At 37.1% G+C, this 16,967-nt stretch overlaps 4 protein-coding genes across 5 annotated transcripts; 3 read left to right on the top strand and 1 right to left on the bottom strand.

The window, feature by feature from the left end:
- The first annotated feature begins 2,341 nt into the window (after positions 1 to 2,341).
- LOC125591379 lies at positions 2,342 to 3,587 on the top strand. Its single transcript, XM_048765528.1, has 2 exons — positions 2,342 to 2,408; positions 2,544 to 3,587. Exon 2 carries the CDS (start codon positions 2,764 to 2,766, stop codon positions 3,445 to 3,447), a length of 684 nt encoding a protein of 227 aa, XP_048621485.1. The 5' UTR covers positions 2,342 to 2,408; positions 2,544 to 2,763; the 3' UTR covers positions 3,448 to 3,587.
- Positions 3,588 to 6,790: 3,203 nt separating this feature from the next.
- Positions 6,791 to 9,638, top strand: LOC106449536 (B3 domain-containing protein REM9-like). Of its 2 annotated transcripts, none has more exons than XM_048765525.1 (3): positions 6,791 to 8,068; positions 8,543 to 8,941; positions 9,015 to 9,604. In XM_048765525.1, exons 2-3 carry the CDS (start codon positions 8,543 to 8,545, stop codon positions 9,402 to 9,404), a joined length of 789 nt encoding a protein of 262 aa, XP_048621482.1. In that variant the 5' UTR covers positions 6,791 to 8,068; the 3' UTR covers positions 9,405 to 9,604. The 2 variants fall into 2 exon arrangements, with proteins under 2 accessions (XP_048621482.1, XP_048621483.1); XM_048765526.1 differs by having other exon boundaries at positions 6,792 to 8,941; positions 9,015 to 9,309; positions 9,401 to 9,638.
- A 997-nt stretch (positions 9,639 to 10,635) lies between these two features.
- On the bottom strand, positions 10,636 to 11,947 carry LOC106452782 (CBL-interacting serine/threonine-protein kinase 6-like; the record flags this gene model as incomplete). Its single annotated transcript, NM_001315749.1, is given in 1 exon segment — positions 10,636 to 11,947. A coding segment is annotated over 1 exon segment (1,312 nt), but the record flags the coding sequence as incomplete, so codon positions are not given.
- Positions 11,948 to 14,898: 2,951 nt separating this feature from the next.
- LOC106454284 lies at positions 14,899 to 15,510 on the top strand. The gene has a single exon (XM_013896428.1). It carries the CDS (start codon positions 14,899 to 14,901, stop codon positions 15,508 to 15,510), a length of 612 nt encoding a protein of 203 aa, XP_013751882.1.
- Positions 15,511 to 16,967: the final 1,457 nt, after the last annotated feature.

Below are 16,967 nucleotides of genomic sequence, written 5' to 3'. Positions count from 1 at the left end.
CAGCTTCATCATCATCTCCGTCGACCTTCAACCGATCGAAGAGCTTCATCCGAAGCTACAAGAGATCGTCAAGCTATTCCAATTGGTGCAGGAGCCAAAGGCCAAGTTCGAGCAGCTCCTCTTGAGAGAGTCATCGACTTTCAGTTAGAAGAGAAGAAGAGGATAGGAAACGACGAAGAACGATGAGTTAACGGGCTCTGATCAAACAAATCGGATTAAAAAAAATTAAGCCCAACAAAACCCAAAGCCGTGCTGACGTGTCCGAATGCTGTTCTCCTATTGGCCGATTTTTTAATCTGACGTGGACATCCTCTCTACTCCTCATATAACCCTTTTAATATAGTATATAGATTGTCTTTTTAGGGTCCAATCTCAGTTAAAAGAGTTTTAACTTTTAAGAGGGTTTCAGACACGTGTTCTATAGTGAGTGGATAGAAGAGCACACCTGGTCAGTCAAAATAAACAGTTCAATTTAAACCAGCTTTTCCAAAGGTGGCGCGTGTGTAACACATCGGGTTTCTACAGTTCAATAGTCATACGTGTGCGACTCATCTCGTCCAATGAATTCTTCTGTACAAACCTCATCTATAAGCCACCCTTTTGTATATTGAAGAGACCCAATCTGCCACAGATTTTGTGTGTATGTGGTTAACAAAGAGTTCAAACAACATTCTTGTTCGTCGGCCATTATGCTTAACAAAGTACGCTTTTCAATTACAAGAAATCGTTTAGTTTCCTAATTACAACAATCATTAAGTCAGAAAGCAATTTCAACAGTATATGGACTATATATCGATCAAGAACCTTTTGAGAAGTACAGTTTTTAGAAGCTAAACCCTAACTATGAGATAATAATAGAGAAAAATCAAGATTAATCTTAAAGTATTTTGAGACTTGGAGATGGAATATGCAATTTCTGATTATTTGTGACACTATCGAAAGCCTCTTTATACAACAACTTGGAAAATTTGTTCATCAATCTGAGAAAATCCAAATTACCATTTTCTCTTTTTCCACTTTTGAATTAAATATTTTTACATAAATCCATAAAATATTTCTTATATGGAGAAAATATGTATTTGATCAAATTAGAGAAAAACATTAAATAGATGATTTTCATTGTTTATTATGCCTTTTTTACGCAAACTTTAGTTTTGAATATCAAATAGCCACCATCTTAGTTTAATATCTTAAGTGGATTAGAAAAAAAAATCTTAAGTGGGTTATTAAAGAACAAAAAATCACCAAATAATGTGAATACACAAAGTTCATACGTTGGGACAGGTTAGTTAAAAACGTTGGAAAGTACACCATCAAATCAAGTGACAAATTCTTGTACTAATCACTGCTTAAGATATATACTTTCCATAACGAAGCTTTAGTTAATCATTTTGTCGACCTGAACAATAATAGCTATGGATGAGCCCAGTACATAGTACAATGCATTGCAGCGTTGTGGTTGATTTTTTTTTGAATTTGCAAACTTAATAATTATCTAATTTGATGCACCGAGAGGCAAAATAAAACAAAATGACCTAAAAAGAAAGACCTAATCAAATAACTAAAGCTGTACGTTTCATCCAAAATAAATCAATTTTAGATGTAAGGAATGGTACAGTCTTCATATCTAACATTCTAGTAATAATATAAAAGATCAGCATGAAATAGTTCGATTAAATAATTGTAGACGGTCGAATTCTTTACCCTAAAGGTATAATATTGTGTATAATTAAGTGATAGTTAAGGTTAGAGTTATTATGGGAATCCGCAAAAAATATACACCTTAAAATGCTTAGATTGTTTATATCAAAATTAATTAATCTTCAATGCATGAAATACTAGTTTTCTATAACTTTTAAAGAAAGTTAGAAATGTATAATTAAGATCATAATATTTAAATACAAAATTTATGTTGGATGATTAGAAGGTTTTGAACTGAGATAGATAATTTGTACCAGGGAAAACGACCTATTTCCACACCAGAAGTTTCATATAGTAACAGTTCCACACGATCTTTCAACCTCGTCTTAATTGCACATATATAGAAGTTGTACAACCTATTTCCCCACAATGTCAAAGTTCGAAACCCGAACCCACATGAACGTACAATTAGCTGACTAAAATCGGTTTACAGGTTTTTGAGTTTAAGCCTAACCAATAGAAAACCTAATTAAACCTAAGAAGACCCGTTTACGACCCGATTTGTTATTATAAACCGTAATTTAACTAACCCAACCCATTTTTTATTAACCAGAAAAAAACCCCAATTCTGTTCATCTCTCTCAAGTGTCGTGAACTCTAGGCAAGACTGAAGCTTTGAATCAATTTCGTGGACTGTTCTTCTAGGCAAGACTGAAGCTTTGAATCAATTTCGTGGACTGTTCTTTCTGCCTGATCGGTTATGTCAGGTGAGTTTGTCGTCTCATCTTCTTCCTTTTCGAGTTTCTATTAAATTACTCTCTGTTTTAAACTGAATCAATTTTGCTTACTCTTTGTTTCAATTTCGAGTATCTAGTATGATAATCTTAGTTTTTTTCTTGTAGAATGACTCAGAAAGGAGGGATTGATGTGAATGTTGAGTGGAATGATGTCCCTGAATTCGACCAAGGTTACGATTCTGATGGTGAAAATCGACGTGAGCGTAACGACTTCAACATTGAGAAAGATGTTGGTGAATTTGTAGATGAACCTTCAGTCAGACACAACGAGTATCCGGAGACATAAGATGATGAAGAAGAAGAAGGACAAGAAACTCAGAGGACAATGTATAGGCGCAGCGATATTAGGAGAGGCGATGGTGACTTGTATGAAGGACAAGTATTCATCAGTGGTATTGCGTTCAAGGAAGCTGTGGTAGACTATGCTCTGAAATCTGGCCGAAACATCAAACAAAACCGGTATGATAAGACGAAGCTGGAGTTTGTCTGTTCGGGGAAAGGCTGTAGTTGGCGCATATACTGCTCATCTTCGGGAAAGTCTCCTAACAAGTGGCAAGTGAAGATATTGAAGGAAGCTCATAGTTGTGTTCCCACTGGTACATGTGAGCTGCTGAAAGTTCCGGTGATTGCACGGCTGTTTGTTGACAAGATTCGAGAAGAACCCGAATACTTCATGCCAATGAAGATTGAGGAGTTAGTGATGGAGAAATGGAAGCTTACTGTGACAAGGCCTCAATGTCAACATGCTAGGAACAAAGCATTAAGGTGGATTGAACGAGAGTATGATGAGCAGTTTAGTCGCCTTCGTGATTATTGCTCAGAGATAAAGGTGTCAAATGAGAACTCGTCAGTTGAGTTAGATTGTGTGAAAAACAAGGAAGGATTTGATGTGTTCAACAGATTTTATGTCTGTTTCGACGTCCCTGACGAAGCTCCACTTTTGTTGCTCATTTTCGATTTTCACCAGCTGAAGGAGAGAGTTCTGGGTTCGTTTTTAGGGTTCGTATAATTGGGGGTTTTTAAAACTGGATTCCAACCGGGTTAAAATAGCATCTCTGGTCGGGTTATTTTATGTTTTTCGGTTTGGTTACCTCTTCTGAACCACTAAATTGATGAATAACCGAAGCCATGTGGGTTCGGGTTTCGAACTTTGACATTGTGGGGAAATAGGTTGTACAACTTCTATATATGTGCAATTAAGACGAGGTTGAAAGATCGTGTGGAACTGTTACTATATGAAACTTCTGGTGTGGAAATAGGTCGTTTTCCCTTTGTACCATTTGTTGGGTTAATATTTAACTTAACATAGTGAGCGGGTGGGTTTTGTTTGTCTCGAGTTTGAATCTGGAGCCTAAAGAAGATTGAATGTCCACCACTCAACACTCTCCTTTTTTGTGCTTTCGATTTTGTGTATGTGTATTGGTTTGTACCTTTGTTGTCGACATTTGAAGGCCTTTTATTATGTTCACCAACCACGTGTTTTCTTTTAGCACTCCTCTCTCAGTTTCACCGAGCCAAATCCACAACTAATTAAAAGAAAACTCTAGTTACCTTATTTGGTGTTCTTGGCCTATTCGATTTACAAACCATTGATTTTTTTAAGACATAAGGTATAATGTTTTCGTTTCAGATCGGTTTGATACTCTAACAAAACATATCATTAATCTAACACGACGATTAAATATATTAAACAGACGAGGTGGCCATTCACACAAAAATAAATTAAACAATATAAAAAGAGAGGAGGCATCTTCAAGGATAAGATATGATCAACCAAGTGTACTTTAAGAAGTGACTGAGAGAAAGAGGACAACAAATTAATTTGAAGTATGTCTTCACTCTCAAAAATGAACATGTAAACTATATGACAAAAGAGTACAAAGAGAGAAAAATTGAAGTTTAAAGATTATAACATATATCATGAATGACAAATGTATATTGTATTTCCCAACTAAGATAAATCATAAGAAAATGATATTATGTTTTCCTTTTTCTTCAATGAGATCAGTGTCCCATTTTTTTCTACTTCGAAAATGAACTGTACACAAAAAATATCAGGATCCTGGTGTTGTGTGTATACTTATTCTTGGTTTGGGCCGGTAAAAATGGTACATACATGATTAGTAAAAACACTAATCTAGCTATGATTCTTTCGCACATGATAAAATTTAGCGTTGTGAAGTTCTTTTTCCAACAAATAATGGGAGAAGTTAAAAACAGAAGAGTTCAAACAAATGATTGAAAAAGACAAGGAACGAAAATTTGAAAAAAAAATGAAAGAAGGATGATAATAGTTAGGGACATCTCTTGTTCTAAACCTATGAAAACTCAAAAGCTATTTCACTTTATTTTTATATATTTTCCATAGCTTTAGACAACACTTATCTACATCTCATTTGTCCACGTTTTTTATTTCCCCTTTTATCTTTCACAAACATGGTGTACTACTTCTAAATTTGTATGTCTGTGATCTCTATATATAGATTATAATGCGAGTAGAAATACTGTAGGTGGGACTAAGCAACCAGTATCACATGTGTCTCGTAAGTAATAACTTATAAGACTCATAACATGCTTGTTTCAATACACTGCCATATGTTTAACTATATTATGTTATAGTATCTTTTTCAAACGTAAAATAGTAGAATACTGTAAATGAAACAAAGTAACATGCAGGGCTCATAAGTCATAGCCATGGTTCATGAAATGAATTGTTCGGTCGTTTGTATGTCGTATGCTCTTGTTGCTGATTGCCTTGGTGATCAATCTCTTCAAGTATTATAATCCGAGACAATGAAGATCGTGAACGATTCAATGAAAGAGCATCTGAATTGGCTCAAAGTTAGGCCTATTAGATTCCAACCAGTATTTGGGCTCAAATATGGATAGTCAATACATCTTCTTGAGACCCAGTTATGTGGCACCAGACTCACTAGTCCCATAATTAATGCTGAAGAAAGTAAGATAAGAAATGAGATGTTTCGTGCAGGCAACCCACATTAGAAGACATGTAAAGTATTCTAACTTTTTGGGTTTATATACAAAAGCACTCTTGCTTTTAGTGAACTGTTATCACTAAATCAAACCATTTAACTGTAGCCTGCAGGTTCTCTAGTCCCACAGTTCCCACATGCATCATCCGGACCAATGTAACTTCCACTAATAATTTTAAATAAATTTCCCCTCTCTATTATTTTCCTTATATTATTTCCAAAGATACTTAAGATGTTAAAAATAAATTGGCAAGTTGCGACATTGTTACACAGAAGCACAGTCACAGAACAAATAACTCCATTTCGCCAACAAAAAAAACTCCATTTGATCGTTTATGTATTATAAAATCCGATCTAACTCTTAGTCTTCCCTTTCTACAACTTGAAGCACTCTCGATGAACAACAACAGAATACCCACATGAGTTTCTACAGGGAAAAAAGACTTAGGTAATTTGGTAACCAGAGCTTTCTATCATCAAGTGAGCCTTATTCCCTTAACACGATTTACAAATTCAATCTGTTAAATCAGTTGCAAATTAGTTATCAATCAACTTAAAACATCGACTTGAAGTAACTTGTAAATCCCAATAGGACTTGACTTTGTGTCCACATGACTACATCGATATCCAATCCTATGTAGATCAGTAGATTATAGACAGGTGAAACTCATACATTTATATGTGATATTTGATTAGCAACGTATATTATCATCGTTTAAAGTTTTTACAAAACATCGTTCAAGGTTTCTACAGTGACCAAGAAAAATGCCAATAGTTAAAGTCTGTAATTAGTAAACCAAGAGTTAGCTAGTTTGAATTTTCGTATAATTGATCACATGTTAAAAAGGATAATGAGACCTTTTTTGACAGAATGAAACTTTGTTAATAAAATGTAAATCAGATAATATATATATAATATGGTCATGAAACATCCATCTCAATCATGCAACTTTGTACTTTACTTTTGCTGCCCACCTCATCTTCCTTCTTACTTTTAATATTATCAAGATACATCTTCTTTTCTACTCCACAATATTTTATCTTCAACAAATCAAGTAATTCTTTTCCCCACTCATATTTGATAAATGAAAAAACAAATCCATCACTAGTCGTATAATCGAGACAACTTTTGACTTTGAGCTATAATCCAAATTTAAAAGTTAAAAACTGAATTTAATTTTTATTATTTATATTGCAAAATGTTATCAGTTAATATTGGTAGTTCTACATAGTGAGAAGACAAAGTTGAAAAGTAGACAAAATGTAAAGGAGTTATGTCGACACGCATCAATATACTCATCAAACTTATGTTAGGATAAGATTATGTTTTTCTTTCTTTTACACGTCTCTTATATTTGAAACTCCATAGGACATTGTAATACGGATTACAACAAACAAAGGGAGTCTCTCTCCTCTCCTAGAGAGAGAGTTCTCTCTCGATCTTTTCCTCTCTTATCAATCCATATCTTTCAGAGAGGTTAGAGTTGTGTTGAGAGTGAGAGAGGTCTCTCTTTTTGTTCTCCGGTTACGGTCCATCCGACCGGCTTTCGTCTCCGGCGTTCTCGCGTTCTTCTCCGGCGGAAAACGACTGGCTTTTGACTTTGGGATGCGGAGTATTTCTCAGCTCCGTATCGCCGGCTTTTGGCTCCGCGTCACGCGTCTTTGGTGTTGACGGCGGCTTTTCATCGGGGTTATCCCGGTTTAGTCTGGCCGGCGTTTCTGCTCTTCTTCTTCCCAATCGACTCTCCTTCCTTGACCTCGTCGGTCTGATTTGCATGTTGGAAGATTGATGGTTAAGGGATGATTGAAGACGATTGAATCTTTTGGAAATGGCTGGTCCGGAAGCGATTTGGCTAACCGTGAAGAAGGCTCTGTCTGAGTTTCTTTCTTCATCGGCTTCAGTTCTGCTGACGGCGGAAGTCCGTCGCCTCTCCGTTGCAGTGCCGGTGAAAGATGGCTGACTCTCGCCTTGACACGTGTCTCAGGATGCTGGGCGTTCGTACACGTGGTGGGCAAGCTGTCAGTTCCTTCCTCATCCGGTTTTCGTTTTGGGCTTTAGGCCCAGAGCGGTTTGTACAGTCTGACCCGTTTATTAGGCCTGTTGTCTCTTGTTGTTATGGAATGGGCCTAGTTGGGCCTTTTTCCTTTTAATAAAATACCAGTGAAAAAAAAAAAAAAAAACCCCATAGGACCATCGTCGTCATTATAAACTGGATCATAAAATAAAAATGATTAAAAGAACTGATCTACATAACCCCAATAGAGAGAGATACAAAAGATGATGTCCTTTAGAATTCCAAATATAAGACCATGCGCATTGAGGTATCATGCGGGGTTCACGGGCTCGAGTTCATAGGCCCAATTGATTAAAAACACATAAAAAAAGGGTTTGTTTCGCCGAACCGGGCCTTACGGTTGAACTCGTAAGGGGCGGGTTCAAGCCACGTGTCCTCCTCTCAGTGGCTTCTCCTTTCCGCGTTGGCGAGAGAGAAAGAAGGGTCTCGGCGTCTTGATTCATTTCTCTCATCTCCGTAAAAGCTAGGGTTTTTTTCTCTCTGAGGCGATTCTCTGTGCGACCTCCATCTCCGGCGGTATTCTCCAGCAAATCCACTCTGGTTTCTCTTCTCCACCTCTTAGGTGAGTATTGAGTTGAACGGTAGAATTCTCCACCTCCTCTCCATCTTTTTGTGTTTCGGTTTTAAATCGATTTGGGGATTTTTTGTTTGAGGGTTTCAAAATCGATAGAGGGTTTTCGATTAATTGATGTAAATCGGCATGCTCGTTTCATTAGGGTTAGTTTCTGTGAAATTTCAAATCGATAGAGGGGTTTAGAGGTTATATTCACTTCAGTTAGTAACTAAGTAGTGGCTCGTAGTAATGACCAAAGCGTAAACTCGTTGGTTCTTGGTTAGATTTCTAGTCGGAATAGAGTTGTTGTTACCTTGGCCATACGATAATAGGACCATACTTTAGGCGATGGATTGCTTCCATCGAGCCACTCATGTAATAGCGGTAGAGAATAATTTGGATGATTCCGGTTTTGACTGAACCGGGACATGTCTTTCTCATCTTCTTTGTTTCTTACATGTAATTGGAACTCGATTGTTGCAGATGGAAACTCCCCGAGAACCTCATTTCTTCAAGCCTCTTCTTCCTGGTTTTCACAGTGGCGTGGCAATACCACTTGACTTCTACTCAAAACACATACAAGGGGCTGAGATCAATAAACCATGGAAGCTAAGATCGGACGCTTCGGATCAAATTTGGGAGGTGATCCGAGAAGGCAGGACACTCACCAAAGGTTGGAAAGAGTTCACCGAAGCACATGATCTTCGAATCGGTGACATTGTCATCTTCAAACACGAAGGAGACATGGTCTTTCATGTGACTCCTTTTGGTCCTAGCTGTTGTGAGATTCTGTGGTCCGACGCGGATGATGCTCCTACTTTCTCATACGACTACTGCTTCTTGGCTGAGGTTACTCCTACAAATCAAAAGGACGACAAAATGGTGAGTAAAATTTAGTTATTTATTGTGTGATTCTAGTACTGCTTCTTGGCTGATGTTATGTATGTGTTTGTAGTTTCTTCCTGTGGAAGCTATGAGGTGTGGTGCTTTGAACCAACAATGCAAAGAGGTCAAACTTGTCAACAAGGAGGGAAAGTCATGGACTACGCGCTTCGGATTTAGCGAATCAGACGGCGCATATTACATCAGCAGAGGGTGGAGAAAGTTCTGTCGTGATAACAGATGCACCAACGGAGATTTGTTTGTGTTCAACGTGGTTGGAGACGGGACGACAACTCCATTACTGTGTGTATGTCCGGAAAGGAAAGAGTGTACTGAACTACTGATCAAGCACTTCAGCAGAATCGATGGTAAGTCTTCTCATTTGACTTGTTTGTGTTGTCTATATCTTCAATGTTACTACTTTGCTTCTGCTTTAACTTGTGTTCTCTTCTTCTACAGGTAGCATTGCTTCTACCTCACGAAATTAGATGGCTCTTTTGCGGTCTTTCCTCTCTATCATCTTAACTTGTTTCCTTTTGTTTCATTAGCAACTTATCAACTTATGTATTTCGGTTTGTAAAACTTGAATGGTTTTTCTATGTGAACTTTTATCCTAAGTTAAACATTCTCGAACTTAATTCCTTTGTTGAATGCGTAGACTGATCATCGAACAAAATGTTTCTATGAATTGAATTGAAGTTAAGAAACAACATAAACTCCAAAACTCTAACATAGCTTTTCTACATCTGAAAACACAAACCAAAATATTAAAACATATCTCAAAACCAAAACTTAAACTCCAAAACTAAAACATAGGTTGAATAAAGTGTTTTCATAAATTTTATAATATATTTTAATATTTTATTCATGTATTCTGAATAATTTTAAATTTAAAAAAAAATAAAAAATATTATTATTTTATTCATATGAACTCTTTCTTCGGGTTCACTAATGCAGAAAACAACAAATTCGGGTTCATAACTGTTTATGGGCCCACAAAAAAATATTAAAAAAATTTGGTGAACCCCAAAGTGGGGTTCACCAATGCTCATGCTCTAAGAGACGTGTAAAATAAAGAAAAACATAATCTTATCCCTAATCATAACAATACAATTGGTACCACGTTCCAGCAAATCCTTTTGCCACTGACTTGACCAAATTACATCACAAGCTTTGCTAATGTTTTTGGTACTTATCTTACCAATAGTTTCGAGTTAAGAGTTTGTACATTGGGAGAAGAGTCGATAAAGTTAAAACGTACACAAATTCAAATGAGTTATGTCGGCAGGCATCATCAGTATACACATGATGAATCTTACCCCCAATGTGAGAGAGAGTTAAAAAAAAGAAGATGGCGACGATGGTCCTAATCATTTCCAACGTAAGAGACGTGCAAAAGAAAAAAATGAAAGAGACATCGAAAATGCATACATATTGACTCTTGAACATTCTTAAGTCATAAATATCACTTATTGATATGGAATCCTTAAGACATTCATTCTAAACTACACAAACACACTTTTCTTCGTGACGCAAACAAATCGGCAACGACCGAACACACGCAAATGATGAAAAGACTCAAACATTTTTACACGATCCAAACGATAAGAAACAAGAATCACATAGAATCGAACAATATTTTCAAAACATAAACTAAAACACACGAGATTTTAACAACTTGCTAATAAAAGATTAAGCAGGTGTAGAAGTCCAGAAAATGTCCTTAAGAGCTGGTCTAAGAGCCGTACTACAAAAGTTATTATACTCAAGAGTGTCCCCATGATCTTTCTTCACCTCCACAACAACAAACGACGGCGCCACCGCGAATATCTCTGCCTCCACCGCCAACTTCCCTTTCCGACCACTCAGCTTCCCTTCCATCCTCACTCTGCTCTCACTCTTCCTCACATCGAACTTATCCCCAACCCTCGCCGCTTCCTCAAGACTAGATATCACACTACTCGCGGGACGCGAAGTAGCAAACCTCATCTCTCTATTCTCCTCTTTCTTCTTCTCCTCGAACAACGGCGAGAGATCAAACCCTTCGGACAACGCGATTATGTGAAACGCGTTTAGCGTCTCAGTCTCTTCTTTAAACTTGTGCACGGAGAGATCAAGATCTTGAACCTCTGGCTCATTCTTGGACCTTTTCTTGAACCAAGTTGAATCCATAACCTTCTCAATAGTGATCCGGGTATTCGGATTCGGATCCAGAAGCTTTACCACGAGCCGTCTCGCATCGGAAGAGAACCAACCAGGACACTTGAAGTCTCCTCTATAAATCTTCTTATACATGTTGACAAGATTATCATCTTGAAACGGTAAGTACCCAGCGAGAAGCACGAAGAGGATCACACCGCAAGACCACAGATCCGCCTTAGCTCCGTCGTACCCTCTCTTCAATATAACCTCCGGCGCAACGTACGCAGGAGTACCACACGTGGTGTGGAGAAGCCCGTCTTGCCTCAAATGCTCGGCGAAAGCAGAGAGACCAAAGTCAGTTATTTTCAGGTTGCCTTGCTCGTCAAGCAAGAGATTCTCCGGCTTGAGATCGCGGTGGTAAACTCCGCGGCTGTGGCAGAAATCAACCGCGGAGATCAGCTGTTGGAAGTACACGCGCGCCGCGTCCTCGCGCAGCCTTCCTTTGGCGACTTTAGCGAAGAGCTCGCCGCCTCGTACTAGCTCCATGGCGAAGTAGATCTTGGTTTTGCTGGCCATGACCTCGTGGAGCTCCACGATGTTGGGGTGCTTCACCATCTTCATCACCGAGATCTCACGCTTGATCTGCTCCTCCATGCCTCCCTTTATGACTTTCTCTTTGGCCACGACTTTTAGAGCGACGCTTTTGCCGGTTGTTACGTTGCGTGCGTGGTACACTTTCGCGAATGTTCCGTGACCTAGAAGTCGACCTAGCTCGTAACGGCCGTGAAGCAGCCCTGTAGAGGTATTTGCCCCACCGTCAGATCCATTCTCCTCCGTTTTCATCACTGGTTTAGCTCCGACCATAGTTTTGTACAACGGTTAGAAAACTCGTCCGACGTGTTTCCGGTGGCAGTTTCTGCCGCCGACAGATCGGTTAAACCGATCACAGAGCTTAGTCTTCACCAGCGTTAGTCCGACCATCTTTCTGCATTCCCTTCAAAGAGGTTTTTCGCTTCTTTTTTCTCAAAATTAGAAGTAGAGAGAGAGAAAGAGGAGAGAGAGGAACAAAACTTGATTAGAGATAAAAACCTTTTTTTCTTCTTCTTTTTCACCGGAAAAGAATAGAAAGAGAGTAGTGTTATATAGAACTTAACGGGTTTGAATTTACGTAAGTACCCTTATTATTAGTGGTTATTACATTGTTTATCTACTCCCACTGACCGACTTATGTCGGGGAGACTTCATTGTGGCGGCTTCGGTGTACATGGAGAGCGACAGTGACACGTGTCCTTATAGCACCGGTTGTGATCAGGATTTTTGACTATTCTATACCTTGTATTGTTTTGTATGGTAGTAGACATTTCTTGGAAAGTTTATTATGGTTGACGGCCTACTTAGTACTTACCATTTGCCTGTATACAATGCATACTTGCATATGATAATTGAGGGAAATATCATAATTTTTATTAATTTGATTTAAGTTTATGTATCTGCAAATATGTATAATTTATTAAAAATAATATTGGTACTTTGGTAGCGTAATGGCGGACTACGGAGTTGAGTTTTTTTATATAGATTAATTCCTACAGTTTTTTCTTTTATTTGTTGTGGTCCATTATGCAGTTAATTATAGGGTTTTATGAATAGAAGTGTCTTGAAACCCAACAAAGTTTGATAAAAACAGTAATAAAAATAGTTTACTCCCATGTTTTCAAATAAGATTTGAAACAGTCTCATCTCATCTGGTTAAACGATAATAACTTATTAGTTTCTACTAAAATTTGAACTAGAAACCGACGGATTTGTGCATTATCTCAAACTTTTTAAGCGCCAAGTTACCATCGGTTAATTACCTTTTTAAAAAATAAAATTTTCTACTTGTTTTGGGGTCGTTATTTTTTTTTTAAGCAAGGTATCACGTTTAAATACATGAACACTAAAAACAAAACTAACAGAAATCTATGGTGCAATTTGTAAGCATGAGATGTATCATGAAATATTGGACAATGGATAGAAGATCCTGAAATTTCTGGCTCAGAAATTAAATCTCTAATGAAAATTTGTTACCTCATTGTTATCATCAGAAATGCATTAATAAGCAGCTTGCTAGTCCATATTCACATTCACGAGACTCCTTCATTGCATTCTATGTTGCGTCCCGTTAATAATTCATCCGAGAATGTTCTATGTCTCTGATATAATTTTATACTTCCTCCGTTCCTAAAAGATTCATATTTTAGAGAAAATTTTTGTTTCAAAAAAATATATATTTTATATTTTCAATGTAATTTTTTTAACTAATAATGAGAATTTTAAGAATATTAATTGCATTTTTTAAAATCTTATTGGTTTAAAAATATAGGAAATATTAAAGTACAAAAAATTATGTATTTATAACTAAATTTTAATATGTTTTATTAAAAAGTGTGAAAATTAAAACATAGATCTTTTAAGGAACGGGAGAGTATTCCTTATAAGAAGTTGATGTCTTTGAATCGACAATAGCTCGCGCATTCAATAGTCGCCAATATGGCTTGTTTGTAAAATAATACTATATCTTATGTCATTTTAAAATGAATGTCAAAGGGTATCTATGATGTCATGGAGACAAGTTTTAATATTGTTGTATGATGTAGAAGGACATGCAAATAAACAAATGGAGGCTATGGAGCCGTATAAATCAAATTAGAGTTAATTAAGAAAACAATCGGAAATAACATAATAACAAATTCCTTTCAGAATATGAGGAATTAATTAGTTTAACTTTAAAATTTTATTGCTTGCTATCCCTAAACCAATCTGAGTTTGAATTAACATGCAAACAATAAGCATCGAGTTTGTTTGTAAAAAGAAATTTAAAACATTTTTGAATAAGCCAATGTAGCCATGAAAATCAGAATCTCTTAAATCATCATTTATATAGATTAATCATAACGTTGCTTGATTGTTTTAGACAACTAACACCTTCGATGTTAAGTCCTTATTGTCTCTTGACATGATTGAACCTAAACGATCCTCTAATATGATGAAATGGTTGCATGTTCTCGTGCTAGTTTAACAGGAAGGAAAGAGAAGCAAAAACAATCAGAAAGAAACAAAAGATGGGAAGGCGTTTGCTGGTTCAGGTTCTATTACAAGATGACGTATATTTATGGGACCTATATAGGATATTCTCTCACACTTTGGTAGGCGATGTCTTCTTTTATTGTCTCCCGTGGTGGCCAACCTTCGTCGCCATTAACTTGTATCAACTAATGATATTCGACGTATACATTATTTACAAATAATTATCGTTAGGACACATTTGAGTGAAAATTACACAAACCATGCCGACCCCCAAAAGGGCTAGACAATTATTTTTTGACTAAAAGCTACACAAAATATTGAAGTGATTTTTTTGTTTCTTTGTATGCAAGCGAAAAAATACTATATAAATCTCGTAATCTCGTTTTTTGCATCTTGACACGACGGTTCTCATCACTAAATAATTGACCATTTGTTTCGGCTCATCCTATCATTTTTGGTCTCAACCTGAATCTGCTTCACAGTCCTGGAGTTGGAGATGTATTTTAAGATCACGTCCTGATGCTGCAAACTTCCTGGTGGCAGAGGTTAATAATGGTCTCCAAGCTAGTTTCTGGTTTGACTCATGGTCTCCTCTTGGCCCATTAATTAGAAGTCTTGGCTCAGATGGACCGAGGAGGCTGCGGTTAAATATTTCTGCTTCCGTGTCTAACGCCTGTAATGATCGAGGCTGGTTGTTACCTCACCCCAGATCGGACCAAGAGGTCCAGCTTCATGCCTTCATCTCGGAAATGCCTATACCATCAGGTATATCAGAGGAAGATTGTTACAAATGGCGTACTACATCTCATGTGGGTTCTTTCTCTACTGCCAAAACTTGGGACGTATTAAGGCCGCGTGCAGAGGTTCAGAGCTGGGCAAAATCTATATGGTTCAAAGGAGCAACCCCAAAACATGCTTTCAGCATGTGGATAACTCACTTAAATCGCCTCCCAACCAGGGTTCGTCTTGCTTCTTGGGGAATGTCAATCAATACAAATTGCTGCCTCTGCTCTAACTCACTAGAAACTAGGGATCACTTGCTCATCTCTTGTCAGTTTGCATCAGCAATATGGCTTGAGGTCTCTAGGAGGTTTCGCAGGAATCATCCGATGTTCTCAAACTGGACAGAGCTCATGTCTTGGGCTACTATCTCTGACTTTGCGCCTGCAACCTTAAAAATGCTGGTGGTGGAAGCGGTGATCTACTCTATATGGAAGCAGAGAAACAACATGGTTTTTAACAACCGTCTTGTGCCTCCTATGGTGGTCTTTAAAGATATCAACAGACAAGTTATTAACTCAATCCATGCTAGAAGGAAGAGGAAGACCTTCCGCAATCTTATGTCGAAGTGGCTTATCTGATTCTTTAGTCTTTTGACTAGTAGTCTCTTTGGATTAATCGTAGCCTTGTGCTATGAACAATCCTTGTTTATAGTTTCCCTGTTTTTTCTTCTTTTTTGCCGGGGTCTCTATTAGTTAGGTAGAAGCTTGGGGTCTCTATTAGTTAGGTAGAAGCTTGTACAGTGCTACCTTTTTCATTTTCATTAATGATATTAACATATTTAGCAAAAGAAAATTAAAACAACCCGTCTCTCAGATAAACATTCATCACTGAAATTATCGGCTGGTACACGTGAGACACACGTGTAACGGTTAATCAGTGAGACGGTGACTGTGGACATTTTACGGTACGTTTGGTTCTCTGAAAAGTAAATGGTATTATTATCAAGGGGAAAAAGTTTTTGTCCTGATACGTTTGCCCAAGCTAACCAAGAAAATATAAACTTATCACAAACTTCGTTGATACTCTTGCATTATAAGTTTGGAATGTAATGTATTATTGCAATAAATCTTTTCTGTTCTTTTGTCATTAGAAATCAAATCCTTTGTTTGTGGAGAGCCAGCAAAAAGTTAACACGTGTGACATAATTGGACGTCAAAGCCAAACACCAATATAATGTACTCCGCATGTTAGTATTACTTGCAACTATGTAATAACATGGGCCTTGCGCGAAAAGAGATTATAAATTTCAATATTTTTTAAGATAAGAAAATATCATGTATGTTAATCTGGATATCAGTTTAGTTTAGGTTATTATTTTTTTGGTTTTTAATATATTAAAATGTAATTACTATTCTAAATTAATATTTATTATGTTTACTCGGTTACAATGCCAGAGATTTTTAGATTTTTCAATGATAACCAAAAACTATTATTATTTGTTTGTTTTTATGTTATATGAATTTTAAACAGTCATTATGTCAAACCAATGATTTCATATTATAATTTAGAAATGCATGAAAAATCAAATCACAATTTAGATAATAATTGATGAAAAGAAAAATAAAATTATTAAGTCAAATCATTTCATTACAATTAGGTCGATGGTGAATGAAAAATTAAAAAAAATATTTCATCTTACAAGAGAATTAAAATCCTCACTTGTAGTGAATATTTAGTTATATAGGTGCTCACGTCAATGTACACACGTATGTAGGACTCGGCAAAGCCTGCATATGTACAACATCGTTCATGGTGGGCTATAATGGGACGGTGAGTGGTTACTTCAAAGGAAAGAGAGGTCTTCGGCAAGGAGACCCCCTGTCTCCTTACCTCTTCGTTATAGCTATGAACTACTTGTCATTGATGTTGGATAAAGAAGCAAGGTCAGGTTATTTCACTTACCACCATCAATGTCACAAGACGAAGCTAACTCATCTCTCGTTCGCTGACGACCTCCTGATATTCATTGATGGTTCCTTAGCATCGGTTCAACGAGTTCTTCAGATTTTGCATGAGTTTGAAAAGAGATCAGGAC

Source organism: Brassica napus, chromosome A3 (genome assembly GCF_020379485.1).
Source record: "Brassica napus cultivar Da-Ae chromosome A3, Da-Ae, whole genome shotgun sequence".
NCBI classification, from domain to species: Eukaryota; Viridiplantae; Streptophyta; class Magnoliopsida; order Brassicales; family Brassicaceae; genus Brassica; species Brassica napus.
The sequence above is the reverse complement of the archived record's forward strand: the minus strand, read 5'-3'. Positions and strand labels throughout refer to the sequence as shown.

Bases quoted from the DNA above. Each gene is read 5' to 3' on its own strand.
- LOC106449536 (XM_048765525.1), top strand. From the start codon at position 8,543: ATGGAAACTCCCCGAGAACCTCATTTCTTCAAGCCTCTTCTTCCTGGT. The intron at 8,942-9,014 runs GTGAGTAAAATT...ATGTGTTTGTAG, and splicing joins ATCAAAAGGACGACAAAATG to TTTCTTCCTGTGGAAGCTAT.
- LOC125591379 (XM_048765528.1), top strand. From the start codon at position 2,764: ATGTATAGGCGCAGCGATATTAGGAGAGGCGATGGTGACTTGTATGAA.
- LOC106454284 (XM_013896428.1), top strand. From the start codon at position 14,899: ATGCCTATACCATCAGGTATATCAGAGGAAGATTGTTACAAATGGCGT.